The sequence below is a fragment of the Petromyzon marinus genome, chromosome 72 (genome assembly GCF_048934315.1).
Source record: "Petromyzon marinus isolate PM22_M1 ecotype Great Lakes invasive population chromosome 72, UKy_Petmar_22M1.pri1.0, whole genome shotgun sequence".
NCBI classification, from domain to species: domain Eukaryota; kingdom Metazoa; phylum Chordata; class Hyperoartia; order Petromyzontiformes; family Petromyzontidae; genus Petromyzon; species Petromyzon marinus.
In genome coordinates, this window is record NC_133738.1 from 2,783,349 (window position 1) to 2,802,635 (window position 19,287).

At 44.6% G+C, this 19,287-nt stretch overlaps 1 protein-coding gene across 1 annotated transcript in view; it reads left to right on the top strand.

The window, feature by feature from the left end:
- Positions 1–7,237: 7,237 nt before the first annotated feature.
- LOC142906943 (DENN domain-containing protein 1B-like) overlaps positions 7,238–19,287 on the top strand; it is a 66,265-nt gene continuing 54,215 nt past the window's right edge. The window contains exons 1-2 of the mRNA XM_076055744.1: positions 7,238–7,438; positions 13,118–14,952. Coding sequence (XP_075911859.1) covers positions 14,945–14,952 — 8 coding nt within the window. The 5' untranslated portion in view covers positions 7,238–7,438; positions 13,118–14,944. The remainder of the gene's footprint in view (positions 7,439–13,117; positions 14,953–19,287) is intronic.

Here is a 19,287-nt window from a genome sequence, read left to right on the forward strand (position 1 = left end):
TTTAACCATTGGTGACCCACCACCACCCCCATTGAGTTTCACCATCTCCAGTAACTCATCCTTTATTTAACCATTGGTGACCCACCACTACCCCCATTGAGATTCACCATCACTAGTGACTCACATCCTTTATTTAACCATTGGTGACTCACCACCACCATTCAGATTCACCATCTCTAGTGATTCACATCCTTTATTTAACCATTGGTGACCCACCACCACCATTGAGATTCACCATCTCTAGAGACTCACATCCTTTATTTAACCATTGGTGACCCACCACCACCACCCCATTGAGATTCACCATCTCTAGTGACTCACATCCTTTATTTAACCATTGGTGACCCACCACCAACACCCCTATTGAGATTCACCATCTCTAGTGACTCACATTCTTTATTTAACCATTGGTGACCCACCACCACCATTGAGATTCACCATCTCTAGTGACTCACATCCTTTATTTAACCATTGGTAACCCACCACCACCCCCATTGACATTCACCATCACTAGTGACTCAAATTCTTTATTTAACCATTGGTGACCCATCGCCACCCCCATTGAGATTGACCATCTCTAGAGACTCACATCCTTTATTTAACCATTGGTGACTCACCACCACCACCCCCATTGAGATTGACCATCTCTAGTGACTCACATCCTTTATTTAACCATTGGTAACCCCCCACCACCACCCCCATTGACATTCACCATCTCTAGTGGCTCACATCCTTTATTTAACCATTGGTGACCCACCACCACCACCATTCAGATTCACCATCTCTGGTGACTCACATCCTTTATTTAACCATTGGTGACCCACCACCACCCCAATTGAGATGCACCATCTCTAGAGACTCACATCCTTTATTTAACCATTGGTGACCCACCACCACCACCCACATTGAGATTCACCATCTCTAGTGACTCACATCCTTTATTTAACCATTGGTGACCCACCACCCCCATTGAGATTCACCATCTCTAGTGACTCACATCCTTTATTTAACCATGGGTGACCCACCACCACCACCATTGAGATTCACCATCTCTAGTTACTCACATCCTTTATTTAACCATTGGTGACCCACCACCACCACCATTGAGATTCACCATCTCTAGTGACTCACATCCTTTATTTAACCATTGGTGACCCACCACCACCACCCCTATTGAGATTCACCATCTCTAGTGTCTCACATCCTTTATTTAACCATTGGTGACCCACCACCACCATTGAGATTCACCATCTCTAGTGACTCACATCCTTTATTTAACCATTGGTAACCCACCACCACCCCCATTGACATTCACCATCACTAGTGACTCAAATTCTTTATTTAACCATTGGTGACCCATCGCCACCCCCATTGAGATTGACCATCTCTAGAGACTCACATCCTTTATTTAACCATTGGTGACTCACCACCACCACCACCCCCATTGAGATTGACCATCTCTAGTGACTCACATCCTTTATTTAACCATTGGTAACCCCCCACCACCACCCCCATGGACATTCACCATCTCTAGTGACTCACATCCTTTATTTAACCATTGGTGACCCACCACCACCACCATTCAGATTCACCATCTCTGGTGACTCACATCCTTTATTTAACCATTGGTGACCCACCACCACCCCAATTGAGATGCACCATCTCTAGAGACTCACATCCTTTATTTAACCATTGGTGACCCACCACCACCACCCACATTGAGATTCACCATCTCTAGAGACTCACATCCTTTATTTAACCATTGGTGACCCACCACCACCACCCACATTGAGATTCACCATCTCTAGTGACTCACATCCTTTATTTAACCATTGGTGACCCACCACCACCACCATTGAGATTCACCATCTCTAGTGACTCACATCCTTTATTTAACCATTGGTGACCCACCACCACCACCCCATTGAGATTCACCATCTCTAGTGACTCACATCCTTTATTTAACCATTGGTGACCCACCACCACCACCATTGAGATTCACCATCTCTAGTGACTCACATCCTTTATTTAACCATTGGTGACCCACCACCACCATTGAGATTCACCATCTCTAGTGACTCACATCCTTTATTTATCCATTGGTGACCCACCACCACCATTGAGATTCACCATCTCTAGTGACTCACATCCTTTATTTAACCATTGGTGACCCACCACCACCCCATTGACATTCACCATCTGTAGTGACTCACATCCTTTATTTAACCATTGGTGACCCACCACCTCCATTGAGATTCACCATCTCTAGTGACTTACATCCCTTATTAAACTATTGGTGACCCACCACCACCACCACACCCATTGAGATTCACCATCTCTAGTGTCTCACATCCTTTATTTAACCATTGGTGACCCACCACCACCATTGAGATTCACCATCTCTAGTGACTCACATCCTTTATTTAACCATTGGTAACCCACCACCACCCCCATTGACATTCACCATCACTAGTGACTCAAATTCTTTATTTAACCATTGGTGACCCATCGCCACCCCCATTGAGATTGACCATCTCTAGAGACTCACATCCTTTATTTAACCATTGGTGACTCACCACCACCACCACCCCCATTGAGATTGACCATCTCTAGTGACTCACATCCTTTATTTAACCATTGGTAACCCCCCACCACCACCCCCATGGACATTCACCATCTCTAGTGACTCACATCCTTTATTTAACCATTGGTGACCCACCACCACCACCATTCAGATTCACCATCTCTGGTGACTCACATCCTTTATTTAACCATTGGTGACCCACCACCACCCCAATTGAGATGCACCATCTCTAGAGACTCACATCCTTTATTTAACCATTGGTGACCCACCACCACCACCCACATTGAGATTCACCATCTCTAGAGACTCACATCCTTTATTTAACCATTGGTGACCCACCACCACCACCCACATTGAGATTCACCATCTCTAGTGACTCACATCCTTTATTTAACCATTGGTGACCCACCACCACCACCATTGAGATTCACCATCTCTAGTGACTCACATCCTTTATTTAACCATTGGTGACCCACCACCACCACCCCATTGAGATTCACCATCTCTAGTGACTCACATCCTTTATTTAACCATTGGTGACCCACCACCACCACCATTGAGATTCACCATCTCTAGTGACTCACATCCTTTATTTAACCATTGGTGACCCACCACCACCATTGAGATTCACCATCTCTAGTGACTCACATCCTTTATTTATCCATTGGTGACCCACCACCACCATTGAGATTCACCATCTCTAGTGACTCACATCCTTTATTTAACCATTGGTGACCCACCACCACCCCATTGACATTCACCATCTGTAGTGACTCACATCCTTTATTTAACCATTGGTGACCCACCACCTCCATTGAGATTCACCATCTCTAGTGACTTACATCCCTTATTAAACTATTGGTGACCCACCACCACCACCACACCCATTGAGATTCACCATCTCTAGTGACTCACATCCTTTATTTAACCATTGGTGACCCACCACCACCACCCCATTGAGATTCACCATCTCTAGTGACTCACATCCTTTATTTAACCATTGGTGACCCACCACCACCACCATTGAGATTCACCATCTCTAGTGACTCACATCCTTTATTTAACCATTGGTGACCCACCACCCCCATTGAGATTCACCATCTCTAGTGACTCACATCCTTTATTTAACCATTGGTGACCCACAACCACCACCATTGAGATTCACCATCTCTAGTGACTCACATCCTTTATTTAACCATTGGTGACCCACCACCACCACCATTGAGATTCACCATCTCTAGTGACTCACATCCTTTATTTATCCATTGGTGACCCACCACCACCATTGAGATTCACCATCTCTAGTGACTCACATCCTTTATTTAACCATTGGTGACCCACCACCACCCCATTGACATTCACCATCTGTAGTGACTCACATCCTTTATTTAACCATTGGTGACCCACCACCTCCATTGAGATTCACCATCTCTAGTGACTTACATCCCTTATTTAACTATTGGTGACCCACCACCACCACCACACCCATTGAGATTCACCATCTCTAGTGACTCACATCCTTTATTTAACCATTGGTGACCCACCACCTCCATTGAGATTCACCATCTCTAGTGACTTACATCCCTTATTTAACTATTGGTGACCCACCACCACCACCACACCCATTGAGATTCACCATCTCTAGTGACTCACATCCTTTATTTAACCATTGGTGACCCACCACCACCACCCCATTGAGATTCACCATCTCTAGTGACTCACATCCTTTATTTAACCATTGGTGACCCACCACCACCACCATTGAGATTCACCATCTCTAGTGACTCACATCCTTTATTTAACCATTGGTGACCCACCACCCCCATTGAGATTCACCATCTCTAGTGACTCACATCCTTTATTTAACCATTGGTGACCCACCACCACCACCATTGAGATTCACCATCTCTAGTGACTCACATCCTTTATTTAACCATTGGTGACCCACCACCACCACCATTGAGATTCACCATCTCTAGTGACTCACATCCTTTATTTATCCATTGGTGACCCACCACCACCATTGAGATTCACCATCTCTAGTGACTCACATCCTTTATTTAACCATTGGTGACCCACCACCACCCCATTGACATTCACCATCTGTAGTGACTCACATCCTTTATTTAACCATTGGTGACCCACCACCTCCATTGAGATTCACCATCTCTAGTGACTTACATCCCTTATTTAACTATTGGTGACCCACCACCACCACCACACCCATTGAGATTCACCATCTCTAGTGACTCACATCCTTTATTTAACCATTGGTGACCCACCACCACCCCATTGAGATTCACCATCTCTAGTGACTCACATCCTTTATTTAACCATTGGTGACCCACCACCACCACCCCTATTGAGATTCACCATCTCTAGTGTCTCACGTCCTTTATTTAACCATTGGTGACCCACCACCACCCCCATTGAGATTCACCATCACTAGTGACTCACAACCTTTATTTAACCATTGGTGACTCACCACCACCATTCAGATTCACCATCTCTGGTGACTCACATCCTTTATTTAACCATTGGTGACCCACCACCACCCCCATTGAGATTCACCATCTCTAGAGACTCACATCCTTTATTTAACCATTGGTGACCCACCACCACCATTGAGATTCACCATCTCTAGTGACTCACATCCTTTATTTAACCATTGGTGACCCACCAACACCCCCATTGACATTCACCATCTCTAGAGACTCACATCCTTTATTTAACCATTGGTGACCCACCACCCCCATTGAGATTCACCATCTCTAGTGACGCACATCCTTTATTTAACCATTGGTGACCCACCACTACCACCACCATTGAGATTCACCATCTCTAGTGACTCACATCCTTTATTTAACCATTGGTGACCCACCACCAACACCACCATTGAGATTCACCATGTCTAGAGACTCACATCCTTTATTTAACCATTGGTGACCCACCACCAACACCACCATTGAGATTCACCATCTCTAGTGACTCACATCCTTTATTTAACCATTGGTGACCCACCACCACCATTGAGATTCACCATCTCTAGTGACTCACATCCTTTATTTAACCATTGGTGACCCACCACCACCACCACCCCCATTGAGATTCACCATCTCTAGTGACTCACATCCTTTATTTAACCATTGGTGACCCACCACCACCATTGAGATTCACCATCTCTAGTGACTCACATCCTTTATTTAACCATTGGTGACCCACCACCACCACACCCATTGAGATTCACCATCTCTAGTGACTCACATCCTTTATTTAACCATTGGTGACCCACCACCACCATTGAGATTCACCATCTCTAGTGACTCACATCCTTTATTTAACCATTGGTGACCCACCACCACCACCCCATTGAGATTCACCATCTCTAGAGACTCACATCGTTTATTTAACCATTGGTGACCCACCACCACCCCCATTGAGATTCACCATCTCTAGTGACTCACATCCTTTATTTAACCATTGGTGACCCACCACCACCATTGAGATTCACCATCTCTAGTGACTCACATCCTTTATTTAACCATTGGTGACCCACCACCACCACCCCATTGAGATTCACCATCTCTAGAGACTCACATCCTTTATTTAACCATTGGTGACCCACCACCACCACACCCATTGAGATTCACCATCTCTAGTGACTCACATCCTTTATTTAACCATTGGTGACCCACCACCACCATTGAGATTCACCATCTCTAGTGACTCACATCCTTTATTTAACCATTGGTGACCCACCACCACCACCCCATTGAGATTCACCATCTCTAGAGACTCACATCCTTTATTTAACCATTGGTGACCCACCACCACCCGCATTGAGATTCACCATCTCTAGTGACTCACATCCTTTATTTAACCATTGGTGACCCACCACCACCCCATTGAGATTCACCATCTCTAGTGACGCACAACTCAAGGAGTTCCCGTTGGCAATGACGTCACTCGGTAAGGTACGCGCCGTGACGTCACACCAGGTAACCCCCCCCCTTTCCCCCCTCCGATTTCACCGCGCAGGCGCTTGCGACGACGCGATGACGTCACCCCCGACGTGCGCGGGGATTTCCCACGTTCGTGCGTGGTGCCGTCACCGCAGCATCGTTCGCCTCTCATCATGGCCGAGGTGACGTCATCACGCCAACGAATTTCCTCGCCCCTCCCCCCTTGCCCCGCCGATCTCTTCCGCTCCCAGCGACCGAGTTACGTGCGGGGGCTACGCGCGCTTGGTGACGTCACCACGCACGGCATGCGCGTTGACGTCACCGCGCGTCCGTTGCGCTGCGACGTCACCGCGCACGACGCGGCGCGTCCCCCGCGATCGATCCGTTTACTTGCGGTGGGGGGCTACTCGCGCGTGGTGACGTCACCACGCACGCTTTGCGCGTTGACGTCACCGCGCCAACTCGCGTCCCCCGCGATCTACCCGTTTACATGCGGGGGGGGGGGAGTGGGACTTACGCTCCACGCGCGTGGTGACGTCACCACGCACGCCCTTGCGCGTCGACGTCACCGCGCGGCGCGCGTTTCGCTGCGACGTCACCACGCCAACTCGCATCCCCTGCGATCTACCCGTTTACATGCGGGGGGGGGTGGGAGACTTACGCTACGCGCGCGTGCTGACGTCACCACGCACGCCCTTGCGCGTCGACGTCACCGCGCGCGCGTTGCGCGATGACGTCACCACGCACGAAGCGGAACTGTCGGGGCGGTTTTTGTGTGCGCCTCGGCCTCATAACGGTTGGTGGCTTGGGGGCGATGGTGGCGTTATAATCGCGGCTGTCTGCTGACGATTGTTGCGACACAAACATTTTTTATTTCGACAAGGAAACTTCGGTAACGAGTTTATTGTTTGTCCTCGTCGCTTGCTGTCGATGTTGTTATTTTTGTTTTATTTTTAAACGCCCCAAAACAGTTCTTTTCGAACGTCTTACCCCACCCCCCCATCTCCCGTTCTATCTCGGCGTCTCATCTCCCGTGATGTCCGTTTGCTGAGGGGGGCCGCGTTGACGTTTCGACGTTTCGCGCCTTCAGCCTATTTGGTGGTGGCGGTTTTAAAATGTTAATGAATAAGCTTCAAGTGTTGCTCATTGTCATTAAGGTGGTTGTTTTATATTGAATATTATCGCGTTCACAGACATCCTCGTTACCGTTGTACAATTATAGTAAATATTATTGTACAATTATAATTATTATTGTACAATTATGATAATTAGAATTAGTATTGTACATTTATTATCATTGTACAATTATAATTGTTGTACGATAATTATTGTACGTATTGTACACTAAATACAATAATTGTACAAATAAATACAATAATTATTGTACAATAATTGTACAATAGTTATTATTGTACAATGAATACAATAATTATTATTGTACTTATTGTGCAATCATTATTAATAATAACAATCGTACAGGTCAAGATTTGTACAATAATGTTGTCATTGTAATTATTGTACTATAATAACAATTGTACAGGTCAAGATTTGTACAATAAAGTTGTCATTGTAATTATTGTACAATAGTAACAATTGTACACAATCAAGATTTGTACAATAAAGTTGTTATTGTAATTATTGTACAATAATAACAATTGTACAGGTCAAGATTTGTACAATCAAGTTGTCATTGTAATTATTGTACAATAATAACAATTGTACAGGTCAAGATTTGTACAATAAAGTTGTCATTGTAATTATTGTACAATAATAACAATTGTACACAGTCAAGATTTGTACAATAAAGTTGTCATTGTAATTATTGTACAATAATAACAATTGTACACAGTCAAGATTTGTACAATAAAGTTGTCATTGTAATTATTGTACAATAGTAACAATTGTACACAGTCAAGATTTGTACAATAATGTTGTCATTGTAATTATTGTACAATAATAACAATTGTACACAGTCAAGATTTGTACAATAAAGTTGTCATTGTAATTATTGTACAATAGTAACAATTGTACAGGTCAAGGTTTGTACAATAAAGTTGTCATTGTAATTATTGTACAATAATAACAATTGTACACAGTCAAGATTTGTACAATGTTGTCATTGTAATTATTGTACAATAATAACAATTGTACTGGTCAAGATTTGTACAATAATGTTGTCATTGTAATTATTGAACAATAATAACAATCGTTCAACTCAAGATTTGTACAATAAAGTTGTCATTGTAATTATTGTACAATAATAACAATTGTACAGGTCAAGATTTGTACAATAAAGTTGTCATTGTAATTATTGTACAATAATAACAATTGTACACAGTCAAGATTTGTACATTAAAGTTGTCATTGTAATTATTGTACAATAATAACAATTGTACAGGTCAAGATTTGTACAATAAAGTTGTCATTGTAATTATTGTACAATAACAACAATTGTACACAGTCAAGATTTGTACAATAATGTTGTCATTGTAATTATTGTACAATAATAACAATTGTACACAGTCAAGATTTGTACAATAAAGTTGTCATTGTAATTATTGTACAATCATTATTATTGCTGATCATTGTACAGTAATTGTCATTGTTGTCAATTATTGTCCTTGTAATTAATTATTGTACAATGATTAGTGTCCAATTATTGTACAATTATTGTACAATAATTGGACAATAATTTTGGCGTCTTCTGGTCCAACACCAATGGAGACTAGGCTCTAAGAAAAGCTGTCTCGGGTGTGGACCAATCAAATTCAAGGACAGTGCCAATATTATTATCAGAGTTGTCTTTTTTGTTTGCATTTTGACTGCTTGTGTTGTGGTTATTGCAAACACGATGCCTTGAATAAAGGTGTCAGTTTTTGTGCCAGTTAAAAGGGTAAAACCTATTCTTATAATAAAATAATAATATATATAAAACAATAAAATTATTATTCTTGATTCTTTCGGTAAAGTCACCAGCACGTGGAAGGGAAACAATAAAATAATAAAAATATAAAACAATAAAATTATTATTCTTGGTTCTTTGGGTAAAGTGACCACCACGTAGAAGGGAAACAATAAAATAATAAAAATATAAAACAATACAATTATTATTATTGGTTATTTCGGTAAAGTCACCACCACGTAGAAGGGAAACAATAAAATAATATAAAACAATAAAATTATTATTCTTGGTTCTTCCGGTAAAGTCACCACCACGTAGAAGGGAAACAATAAAATAATAAAAATATAAAACTATAAAATTATTATTCTTGGTTCTTTCGGTAAAGTCACCACCACGTGGAAGGGAAACAATAAATAATAAAAATATAAAACAATAAAATTATTATTCTTGGTTTTTTGGGTAAAGTCACCACCACTTAGAAGGGAAACAATAAAATAATAAAAATATAAAACAATAAAATTCTTCTTTGGTTCTTTGGGTAAAGTCACCACCACGTAGAAGGGAAACAATAAAATAATAAAAATATAAAACAAAATTATTATTCTTGGTTCTTTGGGTAAAGTCACCATGTAGAAGGGAAACAATAAAATAATAAAAATATAAAAATAAAATTATTATTCTTGGTTCTTTCGGTAAAGTCACCACCACTTAGAAGGGAAACAATAAAATAATAAAACAATAAAATTCATCTTTGGTTCTTTCGGTAAAGTCACCACCACTTAGAAGAGAAACAATAAAATTATTATTCTTTGGTTCTTTCGGTAAAGTCACGTAGAATGACAATAAAATAATAAATTGATAAAATAAACTAACACAATAATATTCTCACGACGTTTCGGTCACAACACAAGCGGCCTTCATCAGGTGAAGGGACGAGACTGTCTGGTAGGACAGCGCTGGAGTGAAAGAGCCACGTTCAGATCGCGACTTTTAAGCTGTGTGAGAAGAAACAAAGCGCCTTGACAAAGGAATTAGCATAGAATTTAGCATTGAAATAGCTGAGTGATTAGCTTGTGACTGGTCACAGAAATGGCTATGTTAAAGTTAAAGCATACACATCCGCAGAGGCACCCCTTGACAAAGGAATTAGCATAGAATGTAGCATTGAAATAGCTGAGTTATTAGCTTGTGACTGGTCACAGAAATGGCTATGTTAAAGTCAAAGCATACACATCCACAGAGGCACCCCTTGACAAAGGAATTAGCATAGAATTTAGCATTGAAATAGCTGAGTGATTAGCTTGTGACTGGTCACAGAAATGGCTATGTTAAAGTTAAAGCATACACATCCACAGAGGCACCCCTTGACAAAGGAATTAGCATAGAATTTAGCATTGAAATAGCTGAGTGATTAGCTTGTGACTGGTCGCAGAAATGGCTATGTTGAAGTCAAGGCCTACACATCTGAGCTATTCACAGTAACTGGGTATACACTACAATATATAATGAATACTATATAGTGAACCAATAAAACACTAAAATATAAATTACCTCAATGTTTATTGATAGCATTGAGGTAATTTATATTTTATTGTTTCCCTTCTACGTGGTGACTTTACCCAAAGAACCAAGAATAATAATTTTATTGTTTTATAATAATTGTATCGTTTTATATTTTTATTATTTTATTGTTTCCCTTCTACGTGGTGGTGACTTTACCCAAAGAACCAAGAATAATAATTTTATTGTTTTATATTTTTATTATTTTATTGTTTCCCTACCTACGCGGTGGTGACTTTACCCAAAGAACCTTGAACATGAATGCCTGCAGTCACGAAATCTTTAAATCAAGGAGGTTCAATGCCAAAATATCACTGCCCTGCTCACAAAAGCAAAGTTCCTGGGTAATAATAATAATAATCGCCACTTTCTTTGAGGCATAAGCAATTAAGAAATAACACACTTCCTACCCAGGGACAAGTTAGTGTGTGTTAACACTGTTTAAATTAACACTTAGTAATCACCATCGACAACTTAACTCGCTTAGTTTCCCTTGAACCGCGAAAAATTTATTATTACTTAAGATTCCATTGCAAACAATTCGCCAAAGTGATTTGCCGTTTGCATTAACGTTCATTTGGGTGATAGTCAAAAATTCGTCAAATTATTAATCCGTGATGAAAATTAATACGGTCGTTATGAACGAGTAATAATCATGTTCATAGTTGATCACGAAATTAATTATTGGTAATGTCAATTATTAACGCTAATTGTCACGTGAAAAAATAATTACGGACGTAAATACTTGATAATGAATCATTCATAATTGTTCATGTTAATTGTTGTTAATTGTTCATGTTAATTGTTAATTGTTCATATTAATTGTTGTTACGTAATAAAAAATTAATAGTCATTAATACGTAGTGTAGTGTATTGTGTAGTGTATAGAAATGTAGTGTATTGTGTAGTGTATAGTATATGTATAGTAATGTATAGTGGAATATAGTAGTGTATAGTGTAGTGTATAGTAGTGTATCGTAGTATAGTGTATAGTGTAATGTATAGTGTAATATAGTAGTGTATAGTGTAGTGTAATATAGTGTAGTGTATAGTAGTGTAGTAGTGGAGTGTATAGTATAGTGTATAGTAGTGTAGTGTATAGTGTAGTGTATAGTAGTGTAGTGTGTAGTGCAGTGTATAGTAGTATAGTGTATAGTAGTGTAGTGTATATTAGTGTATAGTATAGTGTATAGTAATGTATAGTGTAGTGTATAGTAGGGTATAGTAGTGTAGTGTAATATAGTGTAGTGTATAGTAGTGTAGTGTATAGTAGCGTATAGTGTAGTGTATAGTAGTGTAGTGTATAGTGTAGTGTATTGTAGTGTAGTGTATAGTAGTGTAGTGTATAGTGTAGTGTATAGTAGTGTAGTGTATAGTAGTGTAGTGTATAGTATAGTGTAGTGTATAGTAGTGTAGTGTATAGTAGTGTAGTGTATAGTAGCGTATAGTGTAGTGTAGTGTATAGTAGTGTATAGTGTAGTGTATAGTGTAGTGTATAGTATAGTGTATAGTAGTGTATAGTGTAGTGTATTGTAGTGTATAGTGTAGTGTATAGTAGTGTATAGTGTATAGTAGTGTATAGTGTAGTGTATAGTAGTATAGTGTAGTGTATAGTGTAGTGTATAGTATAGTGTAGTGTATAGTGTAGTGTATAGTGTATTGTAGTGTATAGTGTAGTGTATAGTATAGTGTATTGTAGTGTATAGTAGTGTAGTGTATAGTGTAGTGTACTACAGCACACCGGTGTGTGTGTGCGAGAGTAAATCCACGACGTTCAACAACGGTGCGCGGGTTACCGTGTCGTCTCCGCGGTTGATGTCGTCTCCGCGGTTGATGTCGTCTCCGCGGTTGATGTCGTCTCCGCGGTTGATGTCGTCTCCGCGGTTGATGTCGTCTCCGCGGTTGATGTCGTCTCCGCGGTTGATGTCGTCTCCGCGGTTGATGTCGTCTCCGCGGTTGATGTCGTCTCCGCGGTTGATGTCGTCTCCGCGGTTGATGTCGTCTCCGCGGTTGATGTCGTCTCCGCGGTTGATGTCGTCTCCGCGGCGGCGGCCATCACCTGCCGTGGTTAACCCTGCCGCCCCGTGTCTCTCTGTCTGTCGCCCATAGCGGCCTCTAGTGGCGAGACCGGGGGCGAGAGAGAGACCGGGAGCAAGAGAGAGATCGGGAGCGAGCGAGAGACCGGGAGCGAGAGAGAGACCGGGAGCGAGAGAGAGACCAGGAGCGAGAGACCGGGAGCGAGCGAGAGACTGGGAGCGAGCGAGCAAGAGACCGGGAGCGAGCGAGCGAGCGAGAGAGAGACTGGGAGTGAGTGAGACACCGGAGCGAGCGAGAGACCAGGAGCGAGCGAGAGAACAGGAGCGAGCGAGAGACCAGGAGTGAGAGAGAGACCAGGAGCAAGCGAGAGACCGGGAGTGAGAGAGAGACCAGGAGCAAGCGAGAGACCAGGAGTGAGAGAGAGACCGGGAGTGAGCGAGAGACGGAGCAAGCGAGAGACCAGGAGTGAGAGAGAGACCAGGAGCAAGCGAGAGACCGGGAGTGAGAGAGAGACCAGGAGCAAGCGAGAGACCAGGAGTGAGAGAGAGACCAGGAGCGAGCGAGAGACCAGGAGTGAGAGAGAGACCAGGAGCAAGCGAGAGACCAGGAGTGAGAGAGAGACCAGGAGCAAGCGAGAGACCGGGAGTGAGAGGGAGACCAGGAGCAAGCGAGAGACTGGGAGCGAGCGAGCGAGGGACCAGGAGCGAGCGAGGGAGAGACCGGGAGTGAGCGAGAGACCGGGAGCGAGCGAGAGGCCGGGAGCGAGCGAGAGGCCGGGAGCGAGTGAGAGACACCAGAGCGAGCGAGCGACCAGGAGCGAGCGAGCGAGAGACCGGGAGTGAGCGAGCGAGAGACCGGGAGTGAGCGAGAGACCGGGAGCGAGAGACCAGGAGTGAGCAAGAGACCAGGAGCGAGAGACCAGGAGTGAGCAAGAGACCGGGAGTGAGCGAGGGAGAGACACGGGAGTGAGGGAGAGACCAGGAGCGAGGGAGAGACCAGGAGTGAGCGAGAGAGAGACCAGGAGTGAGCGAGAGAGAGACCAGGAGCGAGCGAGGGAGAGACCAGGAGTGAGCGAGAGAGAGACCAGGAGCGAGCGAGGGAGAGACCAGGAGTGAGCGAGTGAGAGACCAGGAGTGAGCGAGAGAGAGACCAGGAGCGAGCGAGGGAGAGACCAGGAGTGAGCGAGTGAGAGACCAGGAGTGAGCGAGAGAGAGACCAGGAGTGAGCGAGAGAGAGACCAGGAGTGAGCGAGAGAGAGACCGGGAGCAAGCGAGAGAGAGACCAGGAGCGAGCGAGAGACCAGGAGTGAGCGAGAGAGAGACCAGGAGTGAGCGAGAGAGAGACCAGGAGCGAGCGAGAGACCAGGAGTGAGCGAGAGAGAGACCAGGAGTGAGCGAGAGAGAGACCGGGAGCAAGCGAGAGAGAGACCAGGAGTGAGCGAGAGAGAGACCGGGAGCAAGCGAGAGAGAGACCAGGAGCGAGCGAGAGACCAGGAGTGAGCGAGAGAGAGACACGGGAGCAAGCGAGAGACCAGGAGCGAGGGAGAGACCAGGAGTGAGCGAGGGAGAGACCAGGAGTGAGCGAGAGAGAGACCAGGAGTGAGCGAGCGAGAGACCGGGAGTGAGCGAGAGACACGGGAGCAAGCGAGAGACCGGGAGTGAGTGAGAGACCGGGAGCGAGAGAGAGACCGGGAGTGAGCGAGTGAGAGAGAGACCGGGAGCGAGTGAGCGAGGGAGAGACCGGGAGAGACCGGGAGAGACCGGGAGCGAGTGAGCGAGCGAGGGACCGGGAGCGAGCGAGCGAGACACGGAGGCGGAGTTTCCACCTTTGGACCGCTCCCCTGCGACGACTCTCAATGCAATTGGAATCCCGGCTCCGTCTCCCGGCCGCCCCCGAGCGATGGACAGGTAAGGAACCCGGTGGCCGGGCCCTTGGCCCCCTGGGTCGACTCGGCGTTGTCCGGTCGAGCGCCAATTGGGTCGAGGCTCAAAAGAAAGCCGTCCCTTTGGTGTGGACCAATCAGCTTCAAGGACAATGCCACATATATTATCATAGTATGTGTTTTTTGTTTGTATTTTGACTGCAGGTATTGTGGTTAATGCAGACGTGAATCCTTGTATTAAGGTTTCAGTTTTGTTGTTAGAATAAAGGGGAAAAACCCTGTTATTATTACATTTTGGTATTGGCTAAGGAGGTCTAATGATGATGATGTAGATGCTCACCCCGAGCCCTCATTACTTTGCTAGCGGCATTGTCTTTGAGCTGTGTGACGCCTTTTGGCGTCACGTGATCGAGCACCAATTGGGTCGAGGCTCAAGAAGAAAGCCGTCCCCTTGGTGTGGACCAATCGGCTTCAAGGACAATGCCACATATATATTATCATAGTAGGTTTTTTGTTTGCACTTTGACTGCAGGTATTGTGGTTAATGCAGTAAACATGAATCCTTGTATAAAGGTTTCAGTTTTGTTGCCAGAAAAACGGGGAAAAACCCTGTTATTACATTTTGGTACTGACAAAGGAGGTCTAATGATGATGATGTAGATGCTCACCCCGAGCCCTCATTACTTTGCTAGCGGCATTGTCTTTGAGCTGTGTGACGCCTTTTGGCGTGTATCTGGTCGAGCACCAATTGGGTCGAGGCTCAAAAGAAAGCCGTCCCTTTGGTGTGGACCAATCAGCTTCAAGGACAATGCCACATAGATTATCATAGTGTGTTTTTTGTTTGTATTTTGACTGCAGGTATTGTGGTTAATGCAGACGTGAATCCTCGTGTAAGAGGGTTTCAGTTTTGTTGCCAGACAAAAGGGGAAAAACCCTGTTATTACATTTTGGTATTGACAAAGGAGGTCTAATGATGATGATGTAGATGCTCACCCCGAGCCCTCATTACTTTGATAGCGGCATTGTCTTTGAGCCGTGTGACGTCTTTTGGCGTGTATCTGGTCGAGCACCAATTGGGTCGAGGCTCAAGAAGAAAGCCGTCCCCTCGGTGCGGACCAATCGGCTTCAAGGACAATGCCACGCATGTATATATTTATATTATCACGTGGTGTGTGTGTGTTTTGTGTTTGCATTTCGACCGCAGGTATTGTGGTTAATGCGGTAAACACGACTCCTTTATGAGACCTCCTTTGCCAGTAACAAGATATATAGAAGTGGGTTTTACCCTTTTGACTGGCACCAAAACTGACACCTTTATTCAAGGCATCATGTTTGCAATAACCACAACACAAGCAGTCAAAATGCAAACAAACAAAAAGAGACAACTCTGATAATAATATTGGCACTGTCCTTGAATTTGATTGGTCCACACCCGAGACGGCTTTTCTTAGAGCCCTTTAGTCTCCACTGGTGTTGGACCAGAAGACGCCAAAAGGCGTACAACTCAAAAACAGCGCACCATCAGAGTATTGAGGTGCTCGGGGTGAGCATTTACATTATGAGACCTCCTTTGCCAGTAACAAGATATATAGGAATAGGTTTTACCCCTTTTAACTGGCACAAAAAACACTGACACCTTTATTCAAGGCATCGTGTCTGCAATAACCACAACACAAGCAGTCAAAATTCAAACAAAAAGAGACAACTCTGATAATAATATTATGCACTGTCCTTGAATTTGATTGGTCCACACCAGAGACGGCTTTTCTTAGAGCCCTTTTAGTCTCTCCACTGGTGTTGGACCAGAAGACGCCAAAAGGCGTACAACTCAAAAACAGCGCACCATCAGAGTATCGAGGGCTCGGGGTGAGCATTTACATTATGAGACCTCCTTTGCCAGTAACAAGATATATAGAAATAGGTTTTACCCCTTTTAACTGGCACCAAAAAAAACTGATACCTTTATTCAAGGCATCATGTCTGCAATAACCACAACACCAGCAGTCAAAATGCAAACAAACAAAAAGAGACAACTCTGATAATAATAATATTGGCACTGTCCTTGAATTTGATTGGTCCACACCCGAGACAGCTTTTCTTAGAGCCCTTTAGTCTCTCCACTGGTGTTGAACCAGAAGACGCCAAAAGGCGTCACACAACTCAAAAAACAGCGCACCATCAGAGTATTGAATTGCTCGGGGTGAGCATTAACATTATGAGACCTCCTTTGCCAGTAACAAGATATATAGAAATAGGTTTAACCCCTTTTAACTGGCACAAAAAACACTGACACCTTTATTCAGTCAAAATGCAAGCGAAAAGAGACAACTCTGATAATAATATTGGCACTGTCCTTGAAGTTGATTGGTCCACACCCGAGACGGCTTTTCTTAGAGCCCTTTAGTCTCCACTGGTGTTGGACCAGAAGACGCCAAAAGGCGTCACACAACTCAAAAAACAGCGCACTATCAGAGTATCGAGGTGCTTGGGGTGAGCATTTACATTATGAGACCTCCTTTGGCAGTAACAAGATATAGTAATAGGTTTTACCCCTTTTAACTGGCACAAAAAACTGACACCTTTATACAAGGCATCATGTTTGCAATAACCACAACACCAGCAGTCAAAATGCAAACAAACAAAAAGAGACAACTCTGATAATAATATTGGCACTGTCCTTGAATTTGATTGGTCCACACCCGAGACAGCTTTTCTTAGAGCCCCTTTAGTCTCCACTGGTGTTGGACCAGAAGACGCCAAAAGGCGTACAACTCAAAAACAGCGCACCATCAGAGTATTGAGGTGCTTGGGGTGAGCATTTACATTATGAGACCTCCTTTGCCAGTAACAAGATATATAGAAATAGGTTTTACCCTTTTAACTGGCACAAAAAACACTGACACCTTTATTCAGTCAAAATGCAAGCGAAAAGAGACAACTCTGATAATAATAATATTGGCACTGTCCTTGAATTTGATTGGTCCACACCCGAGACAGCTTTTCTTAGAGCCCCTTTTAGTCTCCATAGCGGAGGAGTGGTGGCGCAGCAGTTAGCGCACTGGGATGTCGCGAACCCGGACGTCCACCCGGGTTCGATCCCCGCCCAGGGCCACCGCCACGAGCGGTTGACTCTGAACCGCTCCTGGGCCTCGCCTAGGTCGACTGGGCCTCAAATGGGTTGCCTGGCTTAGCGGCGGCGGTGTCCAGTAAACATCGCGAGCACTGGGGGAGAGACAAAGGCGGCCGGGCGTGGTGGTGGTGGTGGTGGTGCTCTGTGTGTGTGTAGCCGCAGTGCCGGTAGCCTTCAACAGGCGCTGCTGCTGCTGCTGCTACTCGCTACTAACGGCACTTGCCCCTGCAGCCCTGCTAGAGGCTACCTGGGGGTAGCTTTGTCTGTGTGTGTGTTGTGTGTAGTACATAGACACTGCTGCTGCTACTCGCTAGCTAACGGCACTTGCCCCTGCAGCCCTGCTAGAGGCTACCTGGGGGAGCTTTGTCTGTGCGTGGTGTGTGTAGTACATAGACACTGCTGCTGCTACTCGCTACTAACAGCACTTGCCCCTGCAGTCCTGCTAGAGGCTACCTGGGGGAGCTTTGTCTGTGTGTGTGGTGTGTGTAGTACATAGACACTGCTACTGATACTCGCTACTAACAGCACTTGCCCCTGCAGCCCTGCTAGAGGCTACCTGGGGGAGCTTTGTCTGTGTGTGTGGTGTGTGTAGTACATAGACACTGCTACTGCTACTCGCTACTAACAGCACTTGCCCCTACAGCCCTGCTAGGGGCTACCCAGGGTAGCTTTGTCTGTGTGTGTGGTGTGTGTAGTACATAGACACTGCTGCTACTACTCGCTACTAACAGCACTTGCCCCTACAGCCCTGCTAGAGGCTACCTGGGGGTAGCTTTGTCTGTGTGTGTGGTGTGTGTAGTACATAGACACTGCTGCTGCTACTCGCTACTAACAACACTTGCCCCTACAGCCCTGCTAGAGGCTACCTGGGGGTAGCTTTGTCTGTGTGTGTGGTGTGTGTAGTACATAGACACTGCTGCTGCTACTCGCTACTAACAACACTTGCCCCTACAGCCCTGCTAGAGGCTACCTGGGGGTAGCTTTGTCTGTGTGTGGTGTGTGTAGTACATAGACACAGCTGCTGCTACTCGCTACTAACGGCACTTGCCCCTACAGCCCTGCTAGAGGCTACCTGGGGTAGCTTTGTCTGTGTGTGTGGTGTATGTAGTACATAGACACTGCTACTGCTACTCGCTACTAACAGCACTTGCCCCTACAGCCTTGCTAGAGGCTACCTGGGGGAGCTTTGTCTGTGCGTGGTGTGTGTAGTACATAAACACTGCTGCTACT